The sequence below is a fragment of the Cydia splendana genome, chromosome 8, assembly GCF_910591565.1.
Source record: "Cydia splendana chromosome 8, ilCydSple1.2, whole genome shotgun sequence".
In the NCBI taxonomy this organism is placed as follows: Eukaryota; Metazoa; Arthropoda; class Insecta; order Lepidoptera; family Tortricidae; genus Cydia; species Cydia splendana.
The window spans coordinates 14,032,066-14,049,078 of record NC_085967.1 but is presented as its reverse complement, the minus strand read 5'-3'; the positions used below and the strand labels follow the sequence as shown (position 1 = coordinate 14,049,078).

The 17,013-nt window shown below is 38.6% G+C and overlaps 1 protein-coding gene across 5 annotated transcripts in view; it reads right to left on the bottom strand.

Moving 5' to 3' along the window:
• LOC134793111 (Ca(2+)/calmodulin-responsive adenylate cyclase-like) overlaps window positions 1–17,013 on the bottom strand; it is a 163,956-nt gene that overhangs the window by 14,011 nt on the left and 132,932 nt on the right. For 2 of the 5 annotated variants that reach the window (XM_063764636.1, XM_063764637.1), the window contains exons 8-12: window positions 15,929–16,087; window positions 13,297–13,441; window positions 12,531–12,704; window positions 11,112–11,273; window positions 5,393–5,578 (exon numbers count right to left, since the gene is read on the bottom strand). In XM_063764636.1, coding sequence (XP_063620706.1) covers window positions 5,393–5,578; window positions 11,112–11,273; window positions 12,531–12,704; window positions 13,297–13,441; window positions 15,929–16,087 — 826 coding nt within the window. The remainder of the gene's footprint in view (window positions 1–5,392; window positions 5,579–11,111; window positions 11,274–12,530; window positions 12,705–13,296; window positions 13,442–15,928; window positions 16,088–17,013) is intronic. The other 3 variants (XM_063764638.1, XM_063764640.1, XM_063764641.1) reach the window with 3 other exon arrangements.

The following is a 17,013-nucleotide window of genomic DNA, read 5'->3' as shown; positions in this document are numbered from 1 at the left end:
TGCTGACGAAGCATTCACGGAATTTCATGATCTTATTACTCTATTTTTTGAATTATGCTTTCCACTAGTCAAAATTAAAATATATAACACGAGAAAGACAAAATGGTTAACGCCCGGAATTAAGATTTCTGCAAAAGGTAAACGACACAGGTATCACAGATATATACATTTCCCCAATGAAAATCATAAACAAAACTATAAAACATATGCAAACCTATTAAAAAAATGCATAGTAACTTCTCACAAAATATCAAATGCAAAATATGTTGAAGGATGTAATAATATTGTGAAAGGAACCTGGAACGTTATTAAAGAAAATACCAGTAATAAGGATTTACACGGCAAAGGCATAGAATCAATACTGGTCAACAACAATTTAATTTCATCACCTGACAAAATCGCTACTGCGTTTAATAATAAATTTATCGATGATATTAGTAATAACAGTGGACAGGGAACTAAATATACTAGTAATATTTTAAAATCTAGTATTTATCTAAAACCAACAGATCCATCCGAAGTCTATAGAGTTATTAAGAATTTAAAAAACACTAATTCAGTAGGCTATGATAATATTCCGACATCCCTCATAAAAGAAAATGCTGACCTACTGGTATACCCGCTAAACCATATTATTAATTTATCAATTAGAGATGGATGTTTTCCTCATAAACTTAAAATGACAATTGTGAAACCAATTCTTAAAAAAGGTAAATCTTCAGATATGGATAATTATAGACCTATCGCCCTTATTCCTGTATTCTCGAAAATATTTACCAACGCACAATTTGGTTTTCGAGCAAATAAAAGTACGGCTTTAGCTGTATACGAGCTTGTTAAAATTGTCAGTCAATGTAGAGATGACAGGACTCCTGTATCTGCTATATTTATGGATATGTCCAAAGCCTTTGATCGAGTGTGTCATAAAAGGCTTCTGGACAAATTATATGCATGTGGGATACGTGGAAATTGTTATTCGTGGTTAATGTCATATCTCCAAAACCGATACCAGTGTACTGAAATTCAAGCACATTGCCCAATAAATAATACATTCAATAACTACAGATCCCAATATAAAAAAGTAATGTATGGAGTACCACAAGGCAGCATTCTTGGTCCGTTGCTGTTTTTGATTTATATCAATGATTTACCGATTATAACAAAACATAAGATACTGCTTTTTGCTGATGATTGTTCGATAATTATTCGTAGTGATGAGACCGAAGACTATGAGGCTGAAATCAATAATGTGTTTCATGACGTTAATGTTTGGATGGAAGCCAATAACCTTCAAGTAAATTTACGAAAAACCAAACTAATGGAATTTTACTCACCACAGGGCAAACAATTGCAACCAAGGATTAGTTATAAGGATTGTGAGCTAGAAAATGTTAACCAAATAAAATTCCTAGGCATAATAATTGATACACATAGCAACTGGCACCACCATACAGAGCATATTTTAACCAAATTAGCCAAATTCATATACCCTTTACGAAGACTAAAAAATATATCGTCAGAACAAACAGCCTTACTTGCCTTCCACTCATATATAATGTCAAATCTGCGTTACGGACTAATAATGTGGGGAAACAGCAGCAATAAAGATAGAATCTTCAGATTACAAAAAAAATGCATTCGTTCAATTTACGGTATCAATCAAATGGAATCATGTAGACCATATTTCATTAATAACAGAATACTTACTTTCCCATCACTTTATATATATGAAGTCTGCATATTTGTAAAAAATAATCCAGATTTGTTTCCTGTAAAAAAGTCTACTACTCAACCAATCCGAACCAAATACATGTATGACATAATACGCGCTAACCCTAAATCGGCACTCTTATCAAAAAGCGTTATATGTATGAGTATAAAAATATTTAACAAACTTCCCACAGACCTTAAACAATTGGCATCATTACCTTTCAAAAAAAGCTTGTTTGATTGGCTAATCAAACGGTGCTTTTATAGCATAAATGACTTTTTACAGAGCTAGTACACGTTATTCATTATTATTGAGTCTATCTAGCATAGTTTATTGTTAAAAGTGTTATTGAAGTTTAAAAATTGTATTTAGTTCTAAGACAACTTACCAATATTGTACGCTTTTGTAAGGCAGGATATGGAGAACATAAATATTTTGTACCACCTTTGTAAACCTCACCCATAACCATACAATAAATATTTTTTGATTTGATTTTGATTTTTGATCAAAGTTGAACAATTTTTGGCTAAAAAACTGGTTTCCTGGCCATAACTTTTGTGTTAATTAGTTTAAAATTAAAACCCTGGACACATTTTTCGACACGTCAAAGATGAACCCAAATACGTAGATTTCGTCCATGTCAGATCCTTCAGTGCAAATTAGATACGAAAAAAGTGTTTTTTTAGACAATGTTTAGAAAATTCATAAAAAATAAAGTATTCATTTCTTTCAAAATCCGGTGGACAAGACCGGAGATAAAAGATTGAAAAACCGATAACCGTTTGTCTTGTAATTCTATCTGTAGTGCAAAAAAAGGAGATACGATTTCAAAACTTGTCAAAAATTGATGAAAACCTCGGGTAGCCCCTTAATAATAGTTGCAGTTTAATGTAACGGTTAATTATACTTTTTTTCAACTTGATGTACTTTTTTTATTTTTTGATATATCTGGTTAATCATTTTTTAACATTATGTAAAGGATATTCACAGTCACTTGGTATGTATTTTGGACAAATCCATTCAGCCATTTTCAATTTATAGCAGTTCGAAATCAACTGTGGATTGTGAAATTTTTGAACGTTTTCTAATAATTTGTTAGACCAAGTATTGAAAATGTTACAGTATGTTACATATTTGTGATCTACTCACAAAGCCCCTTCATTTGGTACCCCACATGGTATGTTTAAACGAAAATTAAAAAAAAGTTTATACTGCCAAAATTATGACGTCACAGCAACTATCCCCACCACTTTCGCGCTTGTCATCTCATATATTTGGATTCAAGGCATTACACTGAATGTATCGATACCATATTCACCCATATCCTGGACGACATGAGAGAAAATCGATTTCTAGAAGACTTTTCTTTCGCTGGCTGGTCTACTATAAGAATGTCCGTATACCTAATATTTATGTATATATTACGCACAAAACGGCAAAATAAATCACGTTTGTTGTATGGGAGCCCCTCGTAAATATTTATTTTATTATTTTTTAGTATTTGTTGTTATAGCGGCAACATCTCTGAGAATTTCAACTGTGTACTGTAAAACGTTGTACAATACACGTGCGAAAAGGTAATTCGCAACTCGTGTCGGTTTTAAATACTCCCTATAACCACCTACATTTGTATCTAGTTGACACGTTAGATGACTTGCCCGAATTGAATACATTTGTTTTCTACTATGTTGCTATTATTTTTTGACAGGCGCTTACGCGTATACTCAAAAAATGAAATGTATGAAATTTCATTTATGAGACCATTTTTTAAATAAAAAAACGATTTATTCAGAGGTACGTAACAGGTACATTAATCTGTTATTTAAATTATATCTCAAAATAACAGATATCATCAGATCCAGGCGTGGTCCGGCTGCAGATTTTACTCCCCAGCCGGACCCCTTTTAAACGCATATATCTGCCAAACTACAGAGGTACGTTCAATTTCCGACGAGGTACATGAAGTACATTAGAGGTACATTTCGCCATTAAAAACTGAGCGCAATCAGGCGAGGTGGTCCGGCTGTGGAGGATCACACGCCCAAGCGATATCTCACCGTACAAATCTTTCTGCCATTTTTCGCGGGGGGAAAGGTGCACACAGTCGCACTTCTCACACACTTACATACAAAATCCAATCTGTAATGACGACACAAATACATACAAAATGACACACGTCAAAGACAAATCTTGCAAACCTCGATCTCTTTTTGTGTACGGACGAGTGACAAGTGTCACAACACGCACACTAACACGTTTTCGTTGAAGTATGTTATTGTATTCTGAGAGATGAGAAGTCGGATTTGTCGCTCGACCGATTCGCAATTTGTACTGAGCGAGCAAGATCGATAAATCCAACAATTACATGAGACTAAAATATAATAATTGTGTTTGAATGTAATTAAACGTATGATATGTAAAAAAAAATATTACATGTGAAATGTAACACTTTGTTTTTGTAAATTTGATGTCCCCGACCTCTTTTTATAACAAAAAACCGAGCAAACAGGCATTTTTGTGCAGCAGTGTTCACGCGCGCGTCTGGACTCGGTCTAGTGAAAAATCCAAGTGCAACTAGTTTTATTACCCGCGCTAGATTAGATTGACGCGCTAATCTTGTACCTCGGCAGAGGGGAAATAGTGCGAATGCCGCCTCCCTTCCGTGTTGCTCGAAGCTAGCCACGTACCAAATGACGTACCAAACAATGCAACTAGTTAATTTTTTTTTAATAAAAGCATGAAATGTACTCGTCAAACAGTTTCGATTTACTAGCTAATTGTTAATTGAGCGAACCTCTATTCTACGCCTTTCCACTCTTGACATTATGTACTACTCAGAAAATCTATACCTATCTCAACTCAGCACAGCGTAGAAATAGGCAAAACCAACTCACCATTTCTAACGCGTCCTTGATTACATTACAAGCATAAGAAATCGTATAAGTATATTCAGATAGTTTTTAAGATATTTATGCACATAATATACCTCAGTAGTCCATTTCGTAGAAGTATCGCCCTAGAATAATAGCCTAGTTTACATGCCCGCGGCATCTTTATTGGCTCTTAATTCTGTTAATGCGCCACAAACACGTATAGAAACACCGAACGTGTTTCGTATTCTAATAAGAAACTAAACGAGATAACCAATAGATACACGTAGAAGTAAAAGATGCTATTCTATGGAGTAATTTATTATGAATGCGCGTGCATAGAATAGTTTAGTCAAATTAAATTACTAGGTATATTTGGACGGATAAACACAACCACTGTTTACCTACTCTTTTTTGTAGTGGGATGTCAACTTCCTTATTAATCTTATGATAGCAGCTGGATAAATAAACCTTTGCAAGTAGACAGGTAGGGAACTAGTATTTACCTGCAAACCTCCTATTTTATTTATGCATTTCAATTTTGTATTCTTTGGCGTCAATACGAGTACGTACAAGTTGTTAAGAGTCACAACTCACAAGTTCCCGCCGAGTAAATGCCATACAATCGATCTTACGCTAGAATGTTCACGCCAAGTTTAATGTTATTTCAGTAGGTATGTCGTTTTGAAATGAGAGCGTATCTTCAAAGGTATGGCAGCGGCTTACCTACAAGGAATCGTCATACCTAAAGATCTCTCAGAAAAATGAGGGGAATGCCTTGTAATCAGAAACGAAAATAAGTGATAAGTACCTGTCCTTCCTTAGCGCCATCTTTAAAGCAGAGCGTCAGCAGATGCACGTGCGTGGCCTTCTCGCGGTGCACGGAGCGCGCGTCGATGGCCTGCGCCAGGTACTTGTTGACGCGGTTGGTCGGCTGGTGGTACACAGACGAGTGACGCTTTTTCAACGGCCTCTTGAACTTCTCCGTCACTTTATTCTGTGAAAACATCTCAGTTCAACGCGACTGACGTGATTATATTTCACTTTTGGGGATGTGATGATGCGGCATGAAGGAACTGCACATTCAAACGGTTAGGGTCGGGCGATAGTCGTGAGGGGTACACAGGTCCACCACATGCCGGCAAGATGCTTCATTCTAATTTCTCCAACTGACCTTTGAACGGAAAAGTTCCGGGCTCCGAAGCAGCATCACATCATTAGAATACAAGTAAACATAGTATTTACAAACAAAAATACAGTTCTGTAGAATTAATTGATTATGGGGAATAACTCTGAACATGTATACGAAGAATTCTCAAAGACAACGTAACGAATTATAGTATAGGTACTAACAGATCTGATATAGATATGTATATCTATGACGGGTTTCGAGAGATATTTTTAAGACTTAAATAAAATCCTTTGTGATTTATAATTTCCAATCATGAGCATTTCTTTATTAAGGACTGATTTTTCAATCAACTAGTTATTAATTAAATGTTAAACTAATTTCTCATGTTTGGTTTAAATTCTACAATTGCTATCAGACAGTTAATTTTAGCAAAATGCTAGTCTTACACATGCGACCTCTCTGTTTATCAGATAGTAAGTTTTATCTAGCTTCTAAAAATCAGACCTAAATCGAACACTCATGAACAAATTAAGAAACACATTAAGTGAAATAGGAAACACACTAATATTAGGGACACTCCATGCAATTTAGTCGACAGTTGGGAGTCATGCCATGCTCTAGTGCTCGGGTGGCTACGTAGTCGGGGCAGCGAGTGAAACACAGTTCAGTGCGCTCGGCTTTATTCTCAGACAAAACTGAACTTAAAATTATCTCAAGTACACATAATAATTCGACAATTTTGAAAGAAAATAGGCCCAATAGGAGCGGTGAATAGTGAATGATTTTGAGTGCTCACGTAGCTTGTTCTTATTTCCCCTCATCGACTATCTATAACAGTGCCAACGATTCAGTGTTCCGAACAGGTGAAACCACATTACTTAAGGTCAATATCGAGAGTTTTGGAAATTTAAGTGCTCTTCGCCCAGTGGAGGTGTGACACAACGGTACACATACACAACAGTGCGCTTACTGTCCCCGCGAGTATCTGTCGTGGAACTAATGTCCAAGGGCGGAACATCTGAAAAACAACGAGCAGACGTACCAGATTAGTTGCTGGTATATCCAGACATTTCTTACAATTACATTACAGTACCCCTATTTTATACTGGTTTCATTATGAGACTTTGAAATAAATTTCACATTTTCTTGGGCCAATTCATGAAATAAAAATCAACAATTTGTGCGTAAGTACATTTAAGATACATACGTGAAAGCTTGAACACACCAGCAACTAAATGGGGAAACGTGGGGAAGTAACGAAACGTCTGTGCTGTGCTGACATTTAGAAAAATAAAATGGTGATATTTCTAACCGGTGACATTTGAATACCTATACTGAACGTTTTCAGAGTTTTAGTGCAGTTGAGGGGCTAGTGAGACAGGGTTTAAAGCTCGGATTCCTAAACGTCTATCCGGACCGGCACTGCTCGGATTTCCAAAAGCTTGTTTTATTTTGAAGCAAAGCCAAACTCATCTTAAGAGCGCTATTACATTTCGGCGTTGAGCGAGTTTAGGTATTTTACGCGCTGCGGCAGGCCGTGCGAGCTCAGTATGCCGATCCCTTCTACCACACTCGCACTACAATGATGGATTAAACATTCTTGATCCTTCGCGAAGCATATTGAAATCAACCATAACAACACTAACTGTACTTAACTTTTAAAGTTCTAAAACTGTTATTTGGTAAGTACGAAAATACTAAATGCAGTGCAAATGTACATAGGGGCTGTTCATAAATAACGTCATCTATTTTTGACGATTTTTGACCCCCCCCCCCCCCTCAAATCATCCAAAAATCAAGCTTCGGATGAATCTGTTTCCTCCTACGTCATGTTACCATCATCCGATGTCCAGACCCCCCCCCCCACTCCTCCCATTTGAAACGACGTAATTTATGAATAGCCCCATACTCGTACTTATGAAGGTATATTACTCGAAAGAAATTATAGGTACCTACTCGCTTATTTACATGTTTCGTCATTGCATTTGGTACCTATAGGTTGTAAAGTTTGTATCAACGAGGGTTTAAAAACGAACTGGTACTGAGGATCTGATGATGATTAAGGTGGTCACGGATACCAATCAACCATGTAGTAACATGATTAGGCTCGTTTGATTCGTCTCAACAAGATCTTTGATACTGAAGATACACAGGGTCTGATGATGGAGCTGGAAGGTGGCCACGGGTACCAGTCTATCATGTAACTAAACAACTTCGTGTTTGGGCTCGTTTGATTCGTCTCAACAAGATCTTTGATACAAGACAGTACTCAGGGTCTGATGATGGAGCTGGAAGGTACCATTACCAATCAACCATGCAACTAAACCACTTCGTGTTTGGGCTCGTTTGATTCGTCTCAACAAGATCTTTGACACAAGACAGTACTCAGGGTCTGATGATGGAGCTGGAAGGTACCATTACCAATCAAACATGCAACTAAACCACATCGTGTTTAGGATCGTTTGATTCGTCACAACAAGATCTTTGACACTAGGTGATAATCAGAGTCTGATGATGGAGCTGGAAGGTGGTCACCGGTACCAATCAACCATGCAACTAAACCACTTCGTGTTTAGGCTCGTTTTATTCGTTTCAACAAGATCTTTGACACAAGATAGTACTCAGGGTCTGATGTTGGAGCCGGAAGGTGGTCACCGGTACCAATCAACCATGCAACTAAACCACTTCGTGTTTAGGCACGTTTTATTCATCTCAACAAGATCTTTGACACAAGGTAGTACTCAGGGTCTGATGATGGAGCGCGAAGGTGGCGACGGGTACCTGTCTATCATCATCAGCTCTATCATCAGACCCTGAGTAGTATCTTGTGTCAAACATCTTATTACGACGAATCAAACGAGCCCAAACACGAAGTGGTTCAGTTACATGGTAGACTGGTACCCGTGGCCACAGTCCAGCTCCATCATCAGACCCTGAGTACTAACTTGTGTCAAAGATCTTGTTGCGACGAATCGAACGAAGCCAAACACGAAGTGGTTTAGTTGCATGGTTGATTGGTACCGGTGACCACCTTCCGGATCCATCATCAGACCCTCAGTACTACCTAGTGTCAAAGATCTTGTTGCGACAAATCAAACGAGCCCAAACACGAAGTGGTTCAGTTACATGGTAGACTGGTACCCGTGGCCACAGTCCAGCTCCATCATCAGACCCTGAGTACTAACTTGTGTCAAAGATCTTGTTGCGACGAATCGAACGAAGCCAAACACGAAGTGGTTTAGTTGCATGGTTGATTGGTACCGGTGACCACCTTCCGGCTCCAACATCAGACCCTGAGTACTATCTTGTGTCAAAGATCTTATAGAAACGAATAAAACGAGCCCAAACACGAAGTGGTTTAGTTGCATGGTTAATTGGTACCGGTGACCACCTTCCGGCTCCATCATCAGACCCTGAGTACTATCTTAAGTCAAAGATCTTGTTGAGACGAATAAAACGAGCCTAAACACGAAGTGGTTTAGTTGCATTGTTGATTGGTACTGGTGACCACCTTCGGGCTCCATCATCAGACCCTGAGTACTATCTTAAGTCAAAGATCTTGTTGAGCCGAATCAAACGAGCCCAAACACGAAGTGGTTTAGTTGCATGGTTGATTGGTACCGGTGACCACCTTCCGGCTCCATCATCAGACCCTGAGTACTATCTTGTGTCAAAGATCTTGTTGAGATGAACAAAAAGGAGCCTAAACACGAAGTGGTTTAGTTGCATGGTTGATTGGTACCGGTGACCACCTTCCGGCTCCATCATCAGACCCTGAGAACTATCTTGAGTCAAATAAATACATATAGAATGTCAGGTCGTGTCAAATATTTTTAATCCTGTCCGGTAGTTTATTAAACTGTACCATTATAAATTATAATACTATAAAAACAGTGCTAGGATCAAAGTCTCTCGTTGCGGTTTACACGCACACAGTATAGCGTTTTACACGGCGCCCGCCGCACACAATGATAAAAAACCTCGTCGTCGCCGTTGAAAATGTGCGGAGCCGACCGACACACGTCCTGCCTCTACAAGCTCTGCCGCGGCACTGAGCTGGCGCAGCGCGCGTCATCGGTAATATAGAGTAGTTTTCAAAAAATTGCCAAAAAATTATAGTAGAATTTCATAAACACTAATGTATACCAACAGTATAAGCAAACGTTGCAGATTGCTTGAGTATGAAAATGACTTCGATATTAAGTAGATTTTCGTAGGAATTGACACTTGTTTCGGAGAGAAAATCGAGTTCGTTTTACTTTGATTTTCTCTTTCTCAAAGGTATGTAGGAAAAATATAGTTTGATATGCCTAAAGTACAGGGTATTAGTAATACAAAATAGCCAGGTTTAGCAGAGTAAAATTCTCAACATTTCCAAATAAGAGCTCGCCATTCAGTGCTTCACGGGGTTTTTCGGAAACGACCATCAGAAAAAAAATCATTACTAATTTAATAAGTCCTTTTTCTAATATTTACAACGATATTTATAAAGATAAGAAGACGCTTTTACTGGAACAAGTACTCATTGTTTCTAATAATGAGCGCAAAGTCCTGAATTTCGTCGACTAGTATCATCAATTTTGCATTATTTCGACTTTTCTTGTAAGAGCGCTCTTAAGTATGATAATATTTCCGCATACGAGGATTTTCTGCAAGATTCGCAAAAAGCTTAAATGCGAAGTTGAAATAGATAAAGCTGCATTAATTTATCGAAATCCATCAATCCAAATTCAAACTAACTACTTGGAAATCATAAAGCGAGGTTATGTGTTCACACAAACAAACGCCATCGCGATCGTCAACTCTCGTTATGCGTATAATTATTCGTAAGCGGGAAATCATAAAACTCGGCGGAAATAGCTTATGGTCTTTGTACCCGCTAAGTACCTATCGCCAACTATAGGTAAGTATTTTAAATCCTAGGTGCAAGAGCGGAACGCACATACAAGGCTTGGTAAACATAACCTTTGCGTGTTGTGCGCTCCGTGCGATGTATGCAATGTTTGCGAGCTTATCTGCGCTATTTTTAGATAACAATCGATCAATTTTAGATTTATGCATATTCCAGGTATATTACCTAGGTATCGAGGAAATAGTTATACCTACGTAAGTACACAGTACACAGTTGAAGAGCTCTATCGTGGAGCGGTTTCAAAAGCTGAACTAAATGCCTACGGCGCTAAAAAGTTGCCATATATTTCGCGAGGTAGTCGACTGTGAGCGTTATGTTTGACAATCTAGTTAGTACAAAACGTATGGCATCTTGCTGGTTGCGATTTAGTTTGACGACTTCACGATATATTCTCAACCGCTTTAGTCTTTTATTTATTGGCGAAACGGCATTAGTGAATGTAGCGCGGATAAGCTCAGTATGTATAATGGATGAGGCCGTGTGGACCGTGGGGTGCGTGGAGCGGACGTGGTGCATGACGGCGTCGAAGGTTTGGTGCGAGGGGTCCGCGGGCTCCCGCGCGCTCACGTCTTCCGCGCGCATGGCCGCCAGCCGCAGCGCCTCCGCCGAGCCCGGCTCCGCGTGCAGCGCGCGCCGCAGGTCCAGCACCTGCCATGCCAGATCATACCGCTACAACCTCCTTCACAATCCTTTGGATAATGTGCGGTATACTTCAAACTTCAATCCGAACCATTCAATGTTATTTTTGTGTGCGCCATAATTACGTGCTCATATGCATCTTTCCCTTGATATATTTACAACTAGTCTTACAGTGAACCACACATTATACAAAACGATGTCAAAAGCTTCGAGACACGTTGCTTACAACATCGAAGTGTCGAGTGGCTCGACATAATAATATAAGGTGTAGCCCCAAGCCATAGTTCGATAAGCTGGACCTTTACCTTAAGGTATACACCCATACCTACATGAGAGAAAGAGCACCTTCTTCCCTACGGATATCAATAAACATAAGTTTATGAACCAAAAAAATACAGGCAAGTATTAATGTTTTTGATGTGTAACTGTAAATGACTGGTTTTGGGTTTAGATAATGTGAATTCTAATTGACGTTATTAAAACCTACAGCCAACGCTTAATTGTTATTCCGTAGGTACACTAACTATAGAATGCGTCAAAAGCATGGTGCACGAACTAGCGAGTGGTGAAATTAAATTTATCAACAAATACTATCTTACTACGAATAGGGAAGTTTTGCGATGCTCTTTCTACCACATCGCTGCGATGCTCTTTCTACCACATCGCGTAGACATTATTGTGTAGGTGATAGGACCCATGATAGTCAATAATAAATGTAGGTAATAGGTACTATAGTTGGTGCTAAATAATGCACATCAAGTGTTTGACGTTAACATTCATTGGCATAATTAATGGGTGCACGCTGAGGTGCGCTTCAATCGATTACTTTGACATCAATTTTATTGACTTCACATGGAGCCCAGCACCTGATATGATTATTCAAAGTATTGCTCATAAACATCTAGCACTCTATGCTATTTATTGAGTTAATTAAATTCGCTAAATAAATATAGGATCATAGAGGAATAAAAACGGAATTTAAGAAACAAAGACAACTTACCTTTAAGAATCAGAAGCGAACCTCCGAAGCGAGAATTTAAATCACTCGATCGAAACATTCTGAAGAATAAGAAAAGCCGCGGACACCGGCCTTGTTCTGTTTAGCCATGTCCAGTAAAGTGCAGTCGAAACTTTTAAACGTCCAAGTGTAAGAAAGTACGAACATTTTTACAAACTTTTTCTGGCAATTCTAGGCATATTTTAAGACTATAATTGTCAGACGAAGTTTGTAACAGAAACCAGAGAGTTGAAGAGTTAAAGAAATACCTTCCTAGCTGCGTTGGCTTTGAGTTCTTGCGGCGAGGCGGCCATGTTTGAGAAGGGGACGTCCACGTTGAACTTGATGGAGTGCAACAACTGAACGACGACGTTGGAGACGTTCTTGAAGGAAAGCTTGCGTCGCGACGCCGAGCCCAGCCCCACGCCCGACGACAGACACATCTGGAAACCGGCAAAATGCTTCCTTACTCTAACACATTACACCATACATTATATTTACATTTTATATACAGCTCAGAGTGTTAAGGGAAGGCAACACCGAGACATAAGGAGAACGGCGATGCTGATAACATTCTGGAACACGTTTACGTATGGACTCGCAAAAGACGACATGCAGACAATGCACCATTAACATTCAATGAAGGTAGTCTATATTACAAAATTGGGGAAACTTTGCCGTGACTTTATGTCTTCTTGAAAAGGTAATTTTGCCTATACAGTTATAATCCAAGGATGATTGCATATTTCTTGGGATGGTCCCATAGGTATCAGTCGAGCTTAAAGCAGATAACGGCACAACGCAATTAAAGTGGATTTAGGTAATGGCAGTCGCTAGCACCATACGTATACTTAAATATTCGGGTGCCAAACGATGGCATGAATCATGTTTTTATAGAGGGAATGACCCCATCGAAATCTGCTATGTGGCTAAAAAATACACAACTATCAATGATTATAGCGTGGTGACTAGTGTTAACTGCATATGATTTGTTGGTGGCATGAAATACGTATTAGAGGTGTAGGGTGTACTGACTTTTCTTCTCCTCGGCGGTGGGATGATGAAGTAGGTTTGTATGGAGTGGTCGCGCAGGTAGGCGTTGCGCGAGGCACCGTGCCCTGGCTCAACCTCGTATGCGCCGCCTAAGCACTCTAGTGTAGCCTGTGTTACGTGCACTCGTCTGTAATGAATGGTAAACTTGACGTCAATAATTAAATCTAAACAAAATCTTTTAAATAGAAGATCTTTAGGATTGGGCTGCCGAATAAATACTGCGAAGGCATTATGAATACTACTCTAAAAAAACTACGGTTGATGAAAGATAACTTTCTGTGGCTTAATGTCGACGCTGGCATAACAGAGTTTGAGACTGCATGTAGTAGGAGAAAGCTTGTAAATTCCTTACTAAAAGACTAAAATAAAATAAGTACTTGTACTTATTTGTAATCTTGAGTATAATATATTCTCAAATGTGAAAACTCTGGATGAACCCTTAACAATACCAAAGCGGAGTATAAAGTAATACACATACATACAATTGTACTGTACTACCTATTAAAGTACCTACATCACAACTATAATCGACATTCGACATCAATCGTGTGGAAAGGAAGTAATAAGCTTATGTCAATCGTTAACGATTCTTCAGATCAAAGGACCAACTCGTATGTGTTCATTAACATGGGCAGTCTATAATTGAATGGCATTGAACACCGTCTAACTATAGCTGAATTAGGTGTTTGGCAATAATTACAGTTTCAAACAGTCGCATTTTCACAGTCAAGGTTTTCTTTTTTAACTGCTATCGATTACTTAGAAGTCTAGTCTTATTGTAACACAAAACACGCAGTTCTCGAGTCGTGAATGCGTATTTCATTACAAAGGAGTGTTCTTACAAAGTCACTGACAAAGGGGACTTTGACTCGATGTTCATTAAAAAGAAAGTTAAAGCAGACAGTTAACCTTTTTTGCAATTGCAGTGTCTCCTACAAAAATAAAAGGATAATGATCATGCAAATAGTGCTAGGACTGGAGACATTGAGCTGATTATTGCTTTGAGAGCATTTCAATTCGGAATGTTGCGAGGCAGCTTTTCTTTATTACGGTCCTTTGTTATTAAAATATATTCTGAATCACGATGGAGTTTATAATATCGTTACAGTGAATGATCCATTTTTTTTTATTTGTATTGTGGCAAACATCGGCGTTTATTATATTACGGACATCAAATTTTACTCATACCGATAAAAGCTAAATACGACCCATAAAATATAAACCTCTACTTCTCATTTAATTTCTCAAATGATGTAAGTCACAAATAATCTTCTAGGTGCATGGAATGTGAAGTAAGATTTTATTTTAAGGGGCTACCCCACGCCAATGACCTTCGATCTGAATCCCTTAGTTTTCTAATGTTTTTTGTAGCTGATCATATTAACAGCAACGGCTTTAAGCAATATAGTATCCCATATTCACTTCAAAGCTCATTGTCTTCGAGATGTTTGGCATCAAAATTGAACGATTTTAAGCCATAAAACTGGTTTTCTGGCCATAATTTTTGTATTAATTAGTTTAAAATTAAAACCCTAGTCACGTTTTTAGAACCCTAGACGTCAAAGACGAACCCAAATATGTAGATTTCGTATACCTATGTTAGATCTTTAACAGCAATCTAGATACGAAAAAAGTGTTTTTTTAGACAATGTTTAAAAATCTCGTAAAAAATAAGTATTTATTTCTTTCAAAATCCGGTAGACAAAAATGGAGATAAAAGGTTGAAGAACCGATAGCCATTTGCCTTATAATTCTATCTGTTGTGCAAAAGTAGGAGATACGATTCAAAACATGTCAAAAATCCAGGAAGACCCCGGGTAGCCCCTTAAAATACTTACATAAGTATGAACAGTTGTTTTCCTCCATCTACCTATTTGTTATTCATCGAAACTATACTCTGGCGTCCTATTAAACTCTATTCTAATATATTACCACTTAAAAGGTAAGTAACAAAACAAATTAGCTTTTCGTTCGTTTGATCATAGGTAGGACATATAAGAAATTACCAATAAACACAGCTTTTTTTTTCAAGAGTATATTGTATGACTTCTAGTTTCAGACTCGTTTTACTTTCGTTTGATAGTCAAACGATCGGACTGGATATGGACTGGATGTAAAACAAAGCGTGGGCATTATGTAGCTTCGGTTAATGTAAGGCTTCACGAAGCGTAGGTGCCTACATAAAATAAATATCAATCAATATAGCTTGTATATCAGGATTGAATACATACGTATAGTTATGTACTTCTTCTTTTATATCACATTTTCCGGTAGAAATTAAAACAAGGCACACATGTGGAACAAAACCTTATGTTAATATCACTGCAATCGGAACTACGAATAGACAAGATTACTCCTAACAATATTAATTACAAAGAAATTTTGATAATTACACTCTACTAATGTTAACCCTGTCCCGCTAGGCGCCACCGCGTCACATTTGACGCAAAAATCAAACCAACTGCTGACCACGCCTGCTTCTCTTCACACGACGCCGCCCAAACGTCGCGTGTAGCTTGGACACTTCCACGGGTATCGATGGTTGTCGACCAGCTAGGAATCCCTATTCCTAGCTGGTCAACCTGCAAATGTAAGTTCAGACCATGTGACGTACCCAGGCTCCCCTCCCGCCTCCATGTTGTTGGCGAGCGTGACGTCGTTGGACCACACGTCGTACTGCCACTTGCGCAGGCCAAGCACGCCGCACAGCACGCGCCCCGTGTGGATGCCCACGCGCATGTTCAGCTGTACGTCAGTCGCTTCCACTACAGATCTGAAACAATTAGTACATGCTTATTTAATAAATTGAAGAAGTTTCCAAGATCTGCCACGATGGTTGTACATTAAGAGATTTAAACAAATTAAAAGCGATTCCTGGTTTCTTTTCCGTATGCACGTCAGGGGAAACTAGACTTGCTAACCTCACACACCGCTCGCTTAAAACATTTCAACATGATGACTCTCGATTTGTCGTCGTGGGATTTATGACCTTTCGGCTAGCCAACTTTCGGCCTTTCTCGTGTAAAGCCTATTGAACTAATGTTGGATCTCATAGCATTATACCTAGAATATTTAAGAGCATATTAAACATAATATGAACCAGTATTAAAACACATTTACATAGAATCAAGGCTCATTTATAGTTCTAAAATTTATTAAGTATAGCTTTTTCATTGCTAGTTTTACGTTATTACCACAGTACAAGAACAGTAGTGAATCTTCATAGAAATGTGGCGCTGCCGGCTTGAATGTGTGCGTGCGCGCCGGGCGCCGTGTACGCACGCGCTGCCACGCACACATTAGCATAATATATGGGGGAATACGGTGGCGGCAGTGTGGGCCGTACCGCGACTGTGATCGCGCGCATTCGAGTACGCTGCACGCCCGCTCGCATTTGCCTGCTCTTAACGGCCTTAATTTTTTTGATCATGACTTCGAACAGAGGAAAAAAATATTGTAGTGTCTTTGGGTGTCACAATAACGACTCCTCAAACCCGGACTTGTCATTCTTCACAATACATTAATTACAGGAATTATGGTACAGATCGAAATTACTCATAGTCCCACCCGATGACTTCGTCGTGAATATAGGGAGGATGGAGAAGGTGTTTCGCAAAGCGTTTGAAAAGGACCACATCAACATTAAAATCGGCACGTCAATTTAGGAACAATTAAAAGACATAGAATTTACGATGCCCT